At 40.7% G+C, this 14,813-nt stretch overlaps 1 protein-coding gene across 1 annotated transcript in view; it reads left to right on the forward strand.

The window, feature by feature from the left end:
- LOC120393920 (band 4.1-like protein 4B) overlaps window positions 1-13,300 on the forward strand; it is a gene marked incomplete at its 5' end in the record, with an annotated part of 163,361 nt that extends 150,061 nt beyond the window's left edge. Inside the window, 3 exons of the mRNA XM_039518377.1 lie at window positions 3,107-3,175; window positions 7,694-7,860; window positions 12,865-13,300. Of these exons, the coding sequence (XP_039374311.1) occupies window positions 3,107-3,175; window positions 7,694-7,860; window positions 12,865-12,934 (306 nt within the window). The remainder of the gene's footprint in view (window positions 1-3,106; window positions 3,176-7,693; window positions 7,861-12,864) is intronic.
- Between the last annotated feature and the right edge of the window lie 1,513 nt (window positions 13,301-14,813).

Raw genomic sequence — 14,813 nt, forward strand, 5'->3', positions numbered from 1 at the left:
GAGCCAAGGTGAATTACATGGCATTGTCACCATTTGCCCCAGTGAGCCCATTGCTGAAGGCGTCAGGTAGCTTCCTGACTTTTCCTCAGAATCATATTATGGATTGAGAGTGAGGCAGGAAGGAGAAAGAAGGCTGATGGATTTTGTTGCCCCTCCCCCCCAAAAGGTGACATTATAATGGCTTTGAACAATACAACCTGTTCTTCAGGATGTTGTCTCACTGTGAGAGAACAACCTGTTTTGCAAGCTGGTTAAAAATAGTTGTAATTATTAATGGTCAAGTTAAAATGGCTTTTAGTGTGGAAGGTGGGGGCCTGCAAGGATTCTAAAAATTAATACTGGCCACTCCAGGCTTGTATTAAACTCCCAAGGTTACAGCTTTTCTCTGATCTTGGATTGGTAGATGCTGCCAAAACCCCTTTGAGAGCCCAGGGAGGCACACTTGGGAATTCCTTTCTGTGAGTTACCCTCAAGCCCTTTCACCCCCATTCTGGGAAAGAGCTGAGAAAGGGGAAAAAAAGGAAATGAGCTGATGCCATCAGCTAATTAAACAACATGTGCACAAACCATAAAAAAAAGAAAAATACATCTGGTTACTCAGGCTATTGCTAGATTTTATAAGAGCAATTACAAGGATTAAGCACCAAGAATAGCTTTTCTTGTGGTCCAGCTTAAAGGTTACAAGCAAAAGCAGCTGGGGTTAGCACAGAGGAATCTACAAGCCATAAAGAAATAAAAGGAATAAACCTAATAGCGTCTTCCTAGACATTTCCGGATCTACTAACATGTCTGGGGTTTTAAATGAGTAGTTTCTAGGTATGATACTGATTATTTTTTCATACCTGGCCCAAGCTTCTTACAGCATAGCTCTGCCCTGTCCACCTCTCCCCAGGAGAACAACAACAGGCAGACAAAAGGGGAGTCTTGTTTCAATTTTAAAAAGTTCTAGCCTTCCCATTGGCTCTTTCAGCCAGGTGCGCACTCACTTCCTTTTACCTATGTACAGCAGTGAGACTTTTTAACCCTTTACAGGTAGAGCAATTAGAGAACAGCTACTAAGAGGGATTTTATAGCTACTGGCTGGATGGATGCCCATAAAAGGGAGCAACTCCCCCACCCCCCTTCATTTATCACAGTAACGTTTGCATCATTCTTCACCTTTGTTTTCAGTAACTAAACTTTGTTCTCTTAATGAGACCAATCCACAAAATTAAAGAGATTTGGGTTGCTGCATATCAAGGTGAAGTCACATATGAGTGACTGATTTTAGATTTGTATAATATACTTTGACTTTGGCTACAGTACTGTGTTATAATACAGTGCTCTGTATCTTACTCTCAAACCCTGAAATGTAAACACTTCATAAATCTAAAATGACATGATTGACTTCTGGGTTTGTGTTGTCTCAAAAAGACACACTTCAGAATCATTCATGTTATACTGGCAGATTTGGATATCAGTGTAACATGACAGACTCACTAAGCAATACAATTTGTACATTGTATTGTAATGAGTGTCAGTAACTGCACATAGTAACTCAAAATCAAGTTCATTGATGGAATGTAGATACATCAATATTTATGAAAAGTCTGAAATGTTCCTCTTCCTTGATATCTCTACACAGATATCTTCATGGTTTAAGGGAATTGTTTTCGAGTGCAGTGACCTGTTCAAATACATCTACAAGATTATTTCCAGTCATCTACATTCAGTTAAACAGGTGTTTACACACTTGAGTGTTTTTGTCCTTGTGTGAATGTTGGGCCACAGCTGGATATAAATTTTGAATGGCATGTTTACAAACCAAATGTGTTTCTGGAGTTTTGTTTACAAAACAAATGATAATATGCATTTTCTGTATTACTTTTGACCTCATAATTTCAGGTGTTCCTTTCTCGGGCAACTGAGTCGGCACTTGAATGTATTCCTTGTTTATTAGCAGATACTTCAAACATAATGCACTAATTCTATGATAAGGCATGCATAATAAATATACTGTGCATTAAAAAGTTTTTCCATTAAAGTGATAAATACATTTTTCAGTATATAATAAATTTTCCCCAAGTGGAAATATGAAGTGCGGTTTGAAATCAATACTTCTAGTTGATGAATACTTTTTACTTTGTCCTCTTCCTGAATGGATTAATGACATTTCTGCATTCTAGATAGGGGGGTAATGAGATGCATACCACCTAGAATCAAAAAGAGACAATACTTGGTTGCTATTTGTTTAATTTCTTTTTCTTCATTTAATGTTCAAGATGGTACTAAGCTCAGAAATAATTTACACCAAAGCCTTATCTACACTCAGGGTGAAATCCTGGCTCCTATGAAGTCAATGGGAGTTTTGCCATTGACTTAAATGAGACCAGGATTTTGCACTGAAAATTCTCAGTACAGACACAACCCAATGGCATAATGGTCTCTAATAGTATTTTCAACACTCCTTTATTGATACCTTCTGAGATGTAGCTTGATCCTTAGAACACCATTGGAATGGGTAAGATCGAAGTTCTTAACATTACCGGAGACAGTGATTACGAATCAATTGCCCACCGTGATTTTTTTTTTGTGCTTTCTTCTTGTCCTATTTTCTGACATTCCATTTCTATCACTGTGTTATCTATAAATAACTAAAAATATAGATGTGTAAAATCCATAAAGCACAAGTTCTTTAGCTGAAGTTCCTGACCACAGCTAACACTGTGTAAGGATTCCTATCACTGAGCTTTGCATTACCAATTAGAAAATGTACGGTGGTCACTAGATCAAGCCAAATAACTGCATGTCATGACTAGTTAAAGAGCTGAAAAAATATTGTATGCAGTCAGTTCCGAATATGCTTATATAAGAGCTATTTCACATTACATTTAATTACATGGGTAAAATAATTCAGTCGGGTCTTATCCTTCGAATATTCCTGACTAACTTAGATATGTGTTTTGAGGTGGTCTTTTGAGCTGGTTTATTTGAATGCTGCTCAACCATTCGAGTTTGTCACATGTTGCTATATTTGCAGTGCTTTGCTGCTTTATTATTTTTTTTTTGGTTTGGTTTTCATTTTTATGCTCTGAAAGTAACATCTTTTTCTTTATCTTTTTTAAAGATAAAGACATTCCCTGCTGATACATCTAATCCTTTTTTCGATCCTTTTACAACAGTACCACAGTTTTCTGTAAGTAGAACATGCAACTGAAAAACTGTGTATTTAACACAACACTTGCAACTCCAGATTATTTTTTAAACAATGTCAGACATTTTGCCTTTAACAATCCTAATTAAAGATACTTTCGAAATGTGGCTTAGACTGCAAATCAATCAAATATGGCCATGACTTGCATCAATAAACTTGCCTGCATTGGTGTGTTGGAGATTACTAGCAGCAGAAATAAGGACTAAAGATGAAACACTTCAGGGCAGCAGGTCACAAGATACAGCTGCACTCCCACAGTTCTACTGTAGAGGGCATGGGTGAGGCTGCACAGACTTTTTGAATAAATAGGAAGGGCAGGGAATGGTGTGGGGCTAGCCACTAATCCAGCTGAATTGGCCTTCGTCCCCTTTACAAAACCTGACTTTGTCTTCTACTAGGGGACCTAATTTTCATGAAAATTGTATTCTGAATTGAAACGAGGAGTTAGTTAATATAAAACAGTTGTATGATGATGACTACAGTTGCATGCTGCTATAAATGTCCATGTTAATTAACAACCTAGAGCTGAATCTTGGAATCTTTAGTTCTTATTTGGGCAAATCTCCCATTAAACCTCCTTGGAAATGTTGCTTGAGAAAGAAGTGAGTTGGGGGCTTTGGGATTTGTCCCTTTGCACAAGGCATACTGCACAGTACCACATAAACAGGACTAATAACTGTATAACAATGTAAAAATTAGCCTGACAGACCTAATAGTACCGTACCTGGAATGCCCAACCTTAGAGTAGCAGTGTCATTATGATAGTAGAAGAAATAAGACATTTAAGCAATTGGGGGACTTGTTAAAATTAATATTAGAACTCAAAACAACTAGATATTGTGCATGGGACTCTGACTGAAACTCTGTGCATGACCGCCCAACATGGGACGTGGCTTAGCAGCCACAGAGTACAAACCTTCTCATATTAGAATTATATTTCACAATCACTAGTGTGACGTTCCTAAATTAAACTCATAAAATAAAGTCGTTCAGACTTAAACCTTAACTTCTGTCCTGAGCCCCAAATATGTTTTCTCTCTCATGTGGTTATATATGAGATATGGAACCTTATTCACAACTGGGACAGCTACAGTATCTGTCTGCATTTAGTGAGTTATTAAAGAAAGAGGTTAAGGCTTGATCATGGGACAATTTCTACTACTTTTTTTTGGTCATGTGTGTATTTTTTAAACCGGATTTTAGTGAGAGAAATTGAAAAATTCATCCTAATCTGCTTCATATCTATTTTTTGCTCTAATTAAAAATATCCCAACAAATGTATTGAAACCTTTCAAGCCCATCAAAGCAGAATTATTGAAAAAGTCATCCAGGCTAGATGGTGCCCACTTTAATAAAAATGGCAAGAAAGCTTCTACCTTTATGTCCCAGATTAAAAAATGCGTTGAGTTACGCAGAGAAATTTGTGCAGAATAATATCCCCACTAGTTCCCCTGTAAAAAAATGTAAAAAACACTGAAATTTTGCTAGGTTTCATTGAAAACCAAACTGAAAAATGTTGGCTTTGTAATGAAAACTTGAAAAATTCCAATGAAAGCTGAAAATTTTTAATAAAAATTTCAATTTAGCTAAAAGGCTATTTTGCCATGGAATTTTTTTGACCAGCTCTACTAATTAGGCTTTGTTGGGTGAGACAAGAGGGAGGGATGTTCGGCATATAAATAAGTTCTAACTAGCCTATCCACAATTCATCTTTTCCTCTTCAGAGTATTGGTTCACTGAAAAAACCCACAATGCAACATCACAAATATCTAAAATTACATTTCAACCCATGCAGCCCATGGTATTTGTTTTGTCATAGAATTATGCATTGTGGGAAATCTTTAGTGAACCAGGAAGTACCCAGAGGATTGCAGGGAAGGGAACAACTCATTTCTATGCAGTTATCCCTGTCCCACAACCTGAATAATGGGGATCATTCAACAAAGAAATATTAGCTTCAAGTCAATTGGTTTTCAGTTCACTTTAACACACCAGTTGTGCTAGGTGTCACCCCGTTTGGCCTCAACAAAACAACACAAACAAATGCATTAGGGCCAAATTTCCAGAACAGAGCCAGATCTAACTCTGAATGTACTCTAGTCACGCACAGCGTTATGCAGCTGCAAATGTTTGTGGTTCATTTTCCTTTCCCTTGCTTTTTCCTTTTCCTTGCTTTCTTTTTATGTTATGAACAACCTGCAAAGTTGTTGGGTTTTTGTTGTTGTTGTTGGTATGTTTTGTTTTTAAGATAGGTTTTTCATTAAAAATGCTTATTAGAACCAAAAATGTCTATTTTTTATCTCATGGAAAAACAAAAAATATTAATAAACAGTAAGATTTTGAGGCTATTTTCTGGTTTTATAATTCTGCAGTTTATAAAGAGCTAAACTGATTTTTTTATGGGGGAGGGGAATTAAATCTGATTAAATTTTATCTGAGTTGACTAGGTAAATCATAAATCTATTGACTTAATGGAGCTACTTCGATTCACACCAGCTAAAGATCTGGCCCAATATACTGTATAAACATAAGTATATAAATATATACTCTAGAGAAAAACAGTACCACATACATATCTAAAATAACCATTAAAAATGGAGTAGATCCTAAGCTGGTGTCAGTTGCCTAGCTCCATTGGCTTCAGTTGGATTATGACAATTTATTCCCGCTGAGGAACTGTGCCATGGTGCCAGTATTTCATGATGCAAAGCCTGATCTGACAGTCCTTGTGAGACAAAACGCTGCATGAGGATTGCAAAATTTGCTTGTGTCTGGACTGTGACATTGAGCTTTAAAAGGGAAATGCCAGAGAAGTTTGGCGGCTTACCTTTTTTAATGATTAGGACTATAACTGGTCAGGATTAGAGGGGGGTTTGTTTGCGTGTTTTTTTTTTTTTTTTGTGTCAGTTTGGTTTTATTTTACCATTTTTCATTTTACTGGTTTCATAGAATGACTGGAAAGGCTCATGCTTAGTATGTTCATCTGGAATGTACTCCATGCTTTCAGTTAAAAGATAGGCTGTGAAATGTAAAAAAGACACCACTGCAGCTTCTTCCTGGATCACCCATTGATTTAACCAGCAGATTGTATCCCAGTACACAACTTTCTACATTCAGTATGTGTTAATCATAAGTAGCTCACATAATTTGAAAAGTGATGAAAAAAGACAAATACTCCAATAGTTGGATAACAATTCTCTGCCTCACTGTTGTGCTGACTTTCCTTCCTACTGTTGTGGAGCCTGAATCAAGCTTGAAAGAACAGGTTGTCAAGAAAAAAAACTCAGCTGATAATAACGTGAACATGTCCTGACTATTCTGAAGCACTGAAAAATTGCAGCTACTGTACATTCCTATCAACTCAGTAACACACCAGCAGACACAGGCTGTTCCTTGTTTGTCATTAAATGGTCCTGTGCAAACAGTGGGTCAGTGTAATTTTTTTCAGGAATGCTGCACGATGTCACATGACAGGATGTCCCAGCCTTTGATGTTACAGGATTCGTGATGCTATAGCATCAGATGTGCAGTCTGGAGAGAGAGTCTGGAGTTTGTGGTGTTTCTGTACATTTTATACCACATTGTCTGTTGCTAGTTGCCACTGGGTATTTCTTTTAGGCTTTGCTCCACTACATAGAACTCTTAGACCCAGACTCATGCACACCCGACTTTAATAAAATGCACAGTTGTCAAGGGACCTACGAGTTCATTTTGACAGGGCTCTATTCAAGAGGACTCTTCTGGTCAGCTCCCCATATCGGGTTTAAATCACATAAAATAGTAATAAAGAGCACTTTTATAGGTTATGGGTCCATATTTAGTGTGTCACGTATCGTGAACTGAGTTCAGTTTCACACAGGTTTCAGAGTAGCAGCCGTGTTAGTCTGCATCCGCAAAAAAAACAGGAGTACTTGAGGCACCTTAAAGACTAACAAATTTATTTAAGCATGAGCTTTCGTGAGCTACAGCTCACTTCTTCGGATGCATAGAATGGAACACACAGACAGGGGATATTTATACATACAGAGAACATGAAAAGGTGGAAGTATGCATACCAACAGGCAGAGTCTAATCAATTGAGATGAGCTATCGTTAGCAGGAGGAAAAAACTTTTTGAAGTGATAATTAAGATGGCCCATAGAAGGTGTGAGGAGAACTTAACATAGGGAAATAGATTCAATTGGTGTAATGACCCAACCATTCCCAGTCTTTGTTTAGGCCACAGTTAATTGTATCTAGTTTGCATATTAATTCAAGTTCAGTAGTTTCTCTTTGGACTTTCTAGTCAGACTTGTCATCAGTGCACAACCATTGAATCTCTGTCCAAAGAAGTGGTGTCTGTTTCATTATATGAGGGTTGCTTCCTGGTTCTTAAAAGGCCACTGGGCAACCTCTCATTTTCCCTCTTTATTAGGGGAAAGTTGCTGATAACGAGTGTTTGAGAGAATGTGGGTATAAAAAGTCAAAACTAACTTATCCTTTTCGTTATTTTCTTCTTAGGCAGAATTTATAGACAGCAAATTAGTGTGCTGTGCTGTGCAGTCATCACCTAAGATGTTACCACCAGTATCTCCTTCACCTGCAATGAGGTCCTTGGCAGAGACAGTCCCAACCCCGACAGTACAGACGATATATTCATCACACAAACCTATTTCTCTGGCAGACAGGTATTGAGCAGTTCATAGCAATACTATGGGGGTCTCTCTCTAGGTTCCCAAGAGTTTGAATTCTTTTATTCTATCATAAATGTAATGAGAGAGAACCCACTGAGCCTGTCATTCTAAACTACGATTTCCACCAATGTGTAAAGTCAGCTGCCATTTGGTACTTACCTCAGGACAAATGGAAAGCAGGAGAAACTTTCTCTGAATTGAAAGCCACTCCTAACTGGCGATGCAGCCAGCAGTTGCCCTCCTCTGAAGGCCAAACATACCACCTCCATAACCACTGGCCTGGAGAGAAAAGGGTATGCAGTTTTTTCTGAGACAAATCACCTCCCCTGAACCACTGGTTTGTTTTTAACAACTGCTGTTGCACTCTGTTTTTCTAAATTCAGTTCTAACTGGGAAGGGCTGAGAAATAGATACTCTTTCCGATGAATACCAGCCACTGATTTTTCAGAGTAGTGTCAGGTTGCAATTGTTCTTCTTGTAGCATGAAATAGCAAAAAAGCATGTTCCAGCTTCCCACAGAAAACCTACTCTTTTTCAATTCTTCCATCTTACAATTGTTTCTAATGGTAATCTTCCCTCTCTAGGGACTGATGAGTGCTGAATTAACAAAACTGTCTATTTAAAGGGGGTAACTCTATAATTAGATCCATCTGACACCCCAAAAGCAAAGATCAGGCTTTCATTTGCAGACCCAAAGGACTGTACCAGATGGAAATGAGAAACAGAAGTTTTAAGATGGGAATATAATACACTGTCAGACTTTCACCTCCAGATTGAAATTTTGATTTACAATGGGTCACCAGTAAATGTGCTGCTTGGTTTCAATCTAATTTCAATTGGACATTTATTCATATTGCTAGACCACCTAAAAATGTACAGTTATGGGCACTCTTTGTTCAGAAACATCCTAACAGTTGTAGAGCAGACATAATACCTCGGGTGTGATCCAGCTCCCATTTAAGTCAATTGAAAGACTCCCATTGACTTCAGTAGGAACTGAATCGTGTCCTTATATAGCACTTTAGATCTTCAAACTGCTTTATAAACATAAACTCATTAATCCTCAAAGCACCACAGTAAGGTATATATATTTTCCCCACTTCACAGGTAGAGAAACTGAGCCACAAAAACTGTGACTATCCCAGAGCCTCAGAGGTTGTCACTTGCCCCCCAAACCAGCTGTCAGAGCTGGGATTAGAGTTTAGGAGTTGCAGATTGCAGATCAGTAAGACCATGCCTTGTTGAGGTATTGCACTTTGGAGGAATACTGGCATAGTTGTGCTGGATTCATGTAGTGTCCGCCTGTCTGCACTACACTTAGTACTAGGGGCCAGTTCTAACATTCTCTTATTTTCATTAAAATGAACTAAATCCACACATTAAAAATTGCACAAAATGCTTAATCTAAAAAAGAAAAATCCTAACTACTGGGTCTTTCTTCTGCACTGCTAACCATCTTTATTTCCCAGCGTGCACTTGTGCCTCTTCATAGACTGTTGTTAAGGTTTGCCCTTTTAGAAAATGTATAAATAAATCTACTCATGTGCTGTTAGTGTCTCTAAAGCTACTAGCAGTTAACAATGAAAGAATATGACAGATGCATCAGACTTAGGGCAGGGCTGCTCAGTAGGTGCAAGCAGCCTATGCAATATCTTTTGGGTAGCCCACAAATGGGTGAGAGAGATTCTGAAGCATTCTTTCCTGAGCAAAAGTTTTGAAAATACTAGCCATTTGGTGAAATCAGGTCCATTCCAAAGGCCAAAAAAAATGACCAGGGGCAGTTTTGCACCAGTTATACATAAACCTGGCACATTCTGAAGAGTAAACTCTGTAGAGATTCCCTCTTTTCTTCTGTCCCCGCTGCCTGTTTCATTCCCCTCCCTCCGTCTTTCCCTGCATAGTGTTCTCCTCCCCCCACTCTTCCTTCTCTTCTCCTTTCCAGCAATCCCCCAATAATTCTCAAATAGGGGAGCTGGCAGACCCAGAGAATGTGCTGTATTTGGTATGTGTCATGGCAGCAGCCCCACAAGAGCACTCTACACCCTCAGACCCAGATACCACAAAGATCTGTGGAGAGGGTCCCCTCACATACCCCTATGATTCCTGTACTAGGTCCCTGTAGTGGGCCAACCATCAGCCTGGGCTCCGCCATTGTCTCTTTGACTCTCTTGCCCCTGGGTCGCCTACGGAAGCCCCTACTCCCAGGTGAGCTCTCTGTTCCCAGCAGGAGTTCAGCTCACTCCAGGGCCCTTTCTGAGTCCAATTACTTCTAGTCCCTGGTGACACTCCTCAGGTGTCACTCCGTATCAGGCTTGCAGTGCAGGGCCGGCTTTAGGAAGTCACGGGGCCCACCAACATTTTTTTATGGCAGGGATGACTAAAAAAAACATGTAAAAAAGCCTTTCATTTCTTAGCAACCGGTGCCCTGTAAAAAGTTCTGCTTTAAGGGATGTGCCACAGTATGTATTTTTTGTACCAATAGGGTTACCATACGTCCGTATTTTAAAAAATTCCTCCCGGATGGCGATTTAAGAACCAAAAAGCTGGACATGTCTGGGAAAATACAGATGTACGTTAACTAGACCTAAAGTTCTTTTTTAAAAAGATGAGCCTGAACTAGAACTGAGCTCCGTTTCATGTGTGTGGATCCGCCACTCCCTGCTGGGGTGTGCTAGTGTCCAGATGTCCAGATTTTAGGGACAGTCCCGATTTGGGGTTCTTTTTCTTATATAGGCTCCTGTTACCCCCCACCCCTGTTCCAATTTTTCACATTTGCTCTCTGGACACCCTAGGGTGTGCCCATGTGTGGGTCCCAGCTGCTCCCTGCCCCCCCTCATTGAAGCAGGGTTACTGCCCTGGGAACTGCAGGGCAGCAGTGGACATGGGGCTGGCTGGAGGCAGGGCAGGGGCTGACTGGAGGTAGGGTCTGGCTGCAAGCAGGGCAAGGGGGGGTGGCTGGCTGCAGGGGTGTGTGGGGTGGGCTGACTGGCTTCAGGTAGGGCTGCAGGGGGGTGTGGCAAGGGTTGGCAGCGCTGGACACAGAGGAGTGCGGGACTGGCTGGCTTCAGGCAGGGGCGTGCGGCAGGGGTTGTCTGGAGACAGGGCAGGAGGTGCGGGGCTGGTGCGGGCAGGGGCTGGCTGCAGGCAGGGCAGGGAGTGCGGCTGGGTGCAGGCAGGGGGCGGGTACAGGGGTACCGCCCACCCTGTGCGGTAAGTGCCTCCTCCCCTCCCACCAGCAGCAGCAGCAGCCCGGGGTTGGGGCTATTTAAAGGGCCTGGGGCTCCCCTGCTTCTACAGCCCCGTCCCTTTAAATAGCCACGGGAGCCTTGGCAAAGCAGTGGGGTTCCAGGGGCTATTTAAAGGGCTGGGGCAGTAGAAGCAAGGGGAGCCCCAGACTTTTTAAATAGCCCCCAGAGCTCTAGCAGTGGAGCTCTGGTGGCAATTTAAAGGGCCTGAGGCTCCAGTCCCTGCTGGGAGCCCCAGGCCCTTTAAATTGCCCCCTGGGGAAGCTGGGCCACCCTGGTACAGCGCACTGTCAGGGCTTGTGTGCGGGGCCCTCTTAGGCGCGGGGCCCGATTCGGGGGAATTGGTTGAATTGGCCTAAAGCCGGCCCTGTTGCAGTGTCCTCAATCAAGGGTGGGAGAGGAAAGGAAAGGCTAGTCACTGCCTCAGGCTGGGCTTCCCTTGCTACTGAAGCTCACTAGCAGTCCCTGGCAGCCTCTCCTCCTGGATAAACTTCCCCCTTAAACCGTTTTTAAGCTCCCCTTCTTCAGCTGGAGCAAGTTCTGCAGATGCATCTAACTGATGCTGCTTGAGTGCAGGAATGCTCGTTAACCTTCTATGTCAGCAGGATGGGGGCATGTCCCGTCACAGTCCTCACCATGGTCTGCCAGAAATGTAGAGAACCAGGAGACTTGATGGGTCATCAGAGGAGGTGGTAACAAAGCTCTCTCCCTCCTTGGCCCTAGTTAAGGGGCTGCAGTAACCATGAGCTACATGGGCATTAGCCCACTCAAACACTAGGATCAGCAGCGGACTGAGGGACTAGACAGTGAGGGGCGTGGCTCATCTGAAGATGCAGAGCAGCAGGAGACTGTGGGGAAAGTCCGAGCCCACTCAAGGACCAAAAGTGGCAGAAGTCTACAGCCACTTCACTATACCAGCCACCTGAAGAGCAGCTACAGATCCAGGCTTCCTTCTCCCCAGGTTTGGCTGTGCAGGAGTAGCAGTGGTAGAATTCCATCCCGCAGTTCTTACCCCACCAACAGTAGATGTCCACTTGAGATGGGGGCATGGTCCAGTCAGGTGGTTGTAGGCATGGTGGGGCGCAGGGGGTTGGGTAGCCTCCTCTTCCTCCCTTTCCCTGTGTAAGGAGGTATGCTTAGCTGCTTCACAGCTGCTCCTTCCTGCTCAGTTCCTCCTCTTGGACCAGAATGCTTTATGGAGATGTCTATTCCTTGTGCTCTGTAGCCAGTGTGTGATGACATCACAGCAACATCATTCCATGATCCCAGGAAAGATCTCTAGCACTTAATCCAGCTCCGCTTCCCATTCACTTGCATGCACACTAAATAATGCTGTAGGCTATGTAGTGAAAAGAAACCTCCTCACAGGGAACTGAAAGGCAATCTGGGCCCGGAGGAGCAGATTGCTGCAATACAAGTCTTTTTACATGGTTTTTACATCAATTAACAAGACACTGAGCTTCTAATCTTGCTTTCATTGAAGTCAATGGGAACTTTATCAGTGACTTTGTGGGGAGAAGGAGTAAGCCCTAAAATGTCTCATGCTTTTTCCCCACCTTGGTTGCTTTTCTTTACTACTCAAAATGTCAAGCGATTTTCACTTCTGACTCAACCATCTATTTTCAGCATTTTGACTGAATCAAACGGAACCTTTCTCCTTCCCTTGGTACTTTAAAAATGTTAATTATTTTTAATTGAAATATGTGGCATTTTGTTGTTCCCATAATTGGCTGTTTGTGCATTAATTACACAGTGCTGAGACTCTGAGGCGTGAACTCGAGAGAGAGAAGATGATGAAAAGACTGTTGATGACAGAATTATGAAATTCTCACTTCGTCACATGGAGACTGGATCGGGGCCTTTCATGTGCCTTCTGTCTGTTTACATTCCTCCACTTCTGTGTACTCAACATAATGCATCATGAAAATGTGTTATGTTCCCAGCTCACTCAGATTCATCACAGTTGGTTAAAATTAAGTCTTGGCTTGACTTTAACTTGGAGGAGTTCCTTTATTCATTTGCTGCTGGGAAATAAACCTTCATTCCTTTATGTATCATGAGTATTAGGATTTTCTACTATTATAAAATGAATTTTAGGTTTGGTTTTGGTAAATCTAAGGTAAAAATGATCAGCAAGGAACATACTGATTTCTACTGAGAAACACTGTTCTGTATATATGTTAATAACTGCACAGAGATTAATGTTATGCAGAATATTTTGATAGTAACTTAGAAGATGTCATTTTGTATAACTGAAAATTGCACCAAGTTACTGCTGTTTGTTAAAGAATCATTTTTAAAAGCAGAAAAATGATTATATCTTAACCCTATGACTCTTTGTCTCTGCTGAAAAATAAATGGCTATCTTATCAAATTCCTAACTTAATCTTTACTCAGATATATGTAGATATATCCGTACTGCCTAAAATCATGTCATCTTGATTTGACAATAAAATAAATCATATTGTATTCCTGGTAAAGAAAAACTTCAGTGGTTCAAAGTTGTTTGCTGTTGACACCCTTATCATTAAACCAAAAACATTGAATCATAAACCAGTTTTAACTAAAATCCTACAAACACTTTCGTGCATGTATACATACAGGGTTACATCAAGCAGCTGAGTGGTTCCATTGAAATTAATGGGACTACTCCCTTACTTAATGTTGAGCATGTAAGTGTTTGCAGGATTAGAGCCTTAAACAATTGGTTTATGGTATTAAGGTCATATAATAACAATATAGATCATATTTCCTATAAAACTTTCCTATAGTTTCCCTTTTTTAGTAGTGCAGAATAGTAAATTATTTAAAAAGCTGAAAACAATTGATCATCAGCTACAACACGCGATTTTGAACAGAAACCTTGTATGTGTTTTATATGGCCCAAGATCTATATTTTTCTGTTATCCTGTACAGTAGATTCTCCTGTTTTTAGTATGGTTAAAATCAAAAGATGCCCTTAATTTGATACCAACGACCATAGATTTATCTAAATTTAACCAGCCTGTTGGCTTTAAAGGTAGGAAGTGCGTATAGTAAGATTCAATTTTCGTCAGCGTTAGTTATGGTCATTTAATATGAAAAATCTTGAGTGCATTTTAGGAGTCTTGATTGCAACTTGGAGACAGAAAATTACTTGTCTATTTTATATTCATTGGGCAGGAAATGAACAGAAGGCTCTTCAATTAAAGTCAGATAACTTTGAACCTTTTTCTATAGCTATAAAATGAAGCTAAAGTAAGTGGCATAAGTGTCAGGAAGAAGTCTGTGATGCACCCTGTAATGAAAGCGCTTAACATACAGAATAGGCCCATGGATCTGTACAAGTGCACAGATGTCTGGCTTGTATATTTCTGAGTTCTTGACAGACTTTGCTGCATAATCAAAATGGAACTGGTACACTGTATAGCACTGTATAGTAATGATGTCAACAAATTTGGTGGCACACTTTTTGTACATCCGTTTCCATCAATCTGAGGTTATTTTTTTTTTTTAAATGGGAATGTTAACTCCCTCTGAAGAAATCACAGAGGCAAAGAATGCTCCAGGTATAAAAGACTATGCCTTCATTCCACCACTAATCTTTTCTTTGCTTCCTCCAGAGGGATTGTGGAGGAAGGAGAGCTCCAGCCTAAGGCACTATAGGTCAAAATAATTTTTGCCTGCTCACTAATAAAAAAGAGAACAACCTAAAGACAAATA

The sequence above is a fragment of the Mauremys reevesii genome, unplaced genomic scaffold, assembly GCF_016161935.1.
Source record: "Mauremys reevesii isolate NIE-2019 unplaced genomic scaffold, ASM1616193v1 Contig37, whole genome shotgun sequence".
In the NCBI taxonomy this organism is placed as follows: domain Eukaryota; kingdom Metazoa; phylum Chordata; order Testudines; family Geoemydidae; genus Mauremys; species Mauremys reevesii.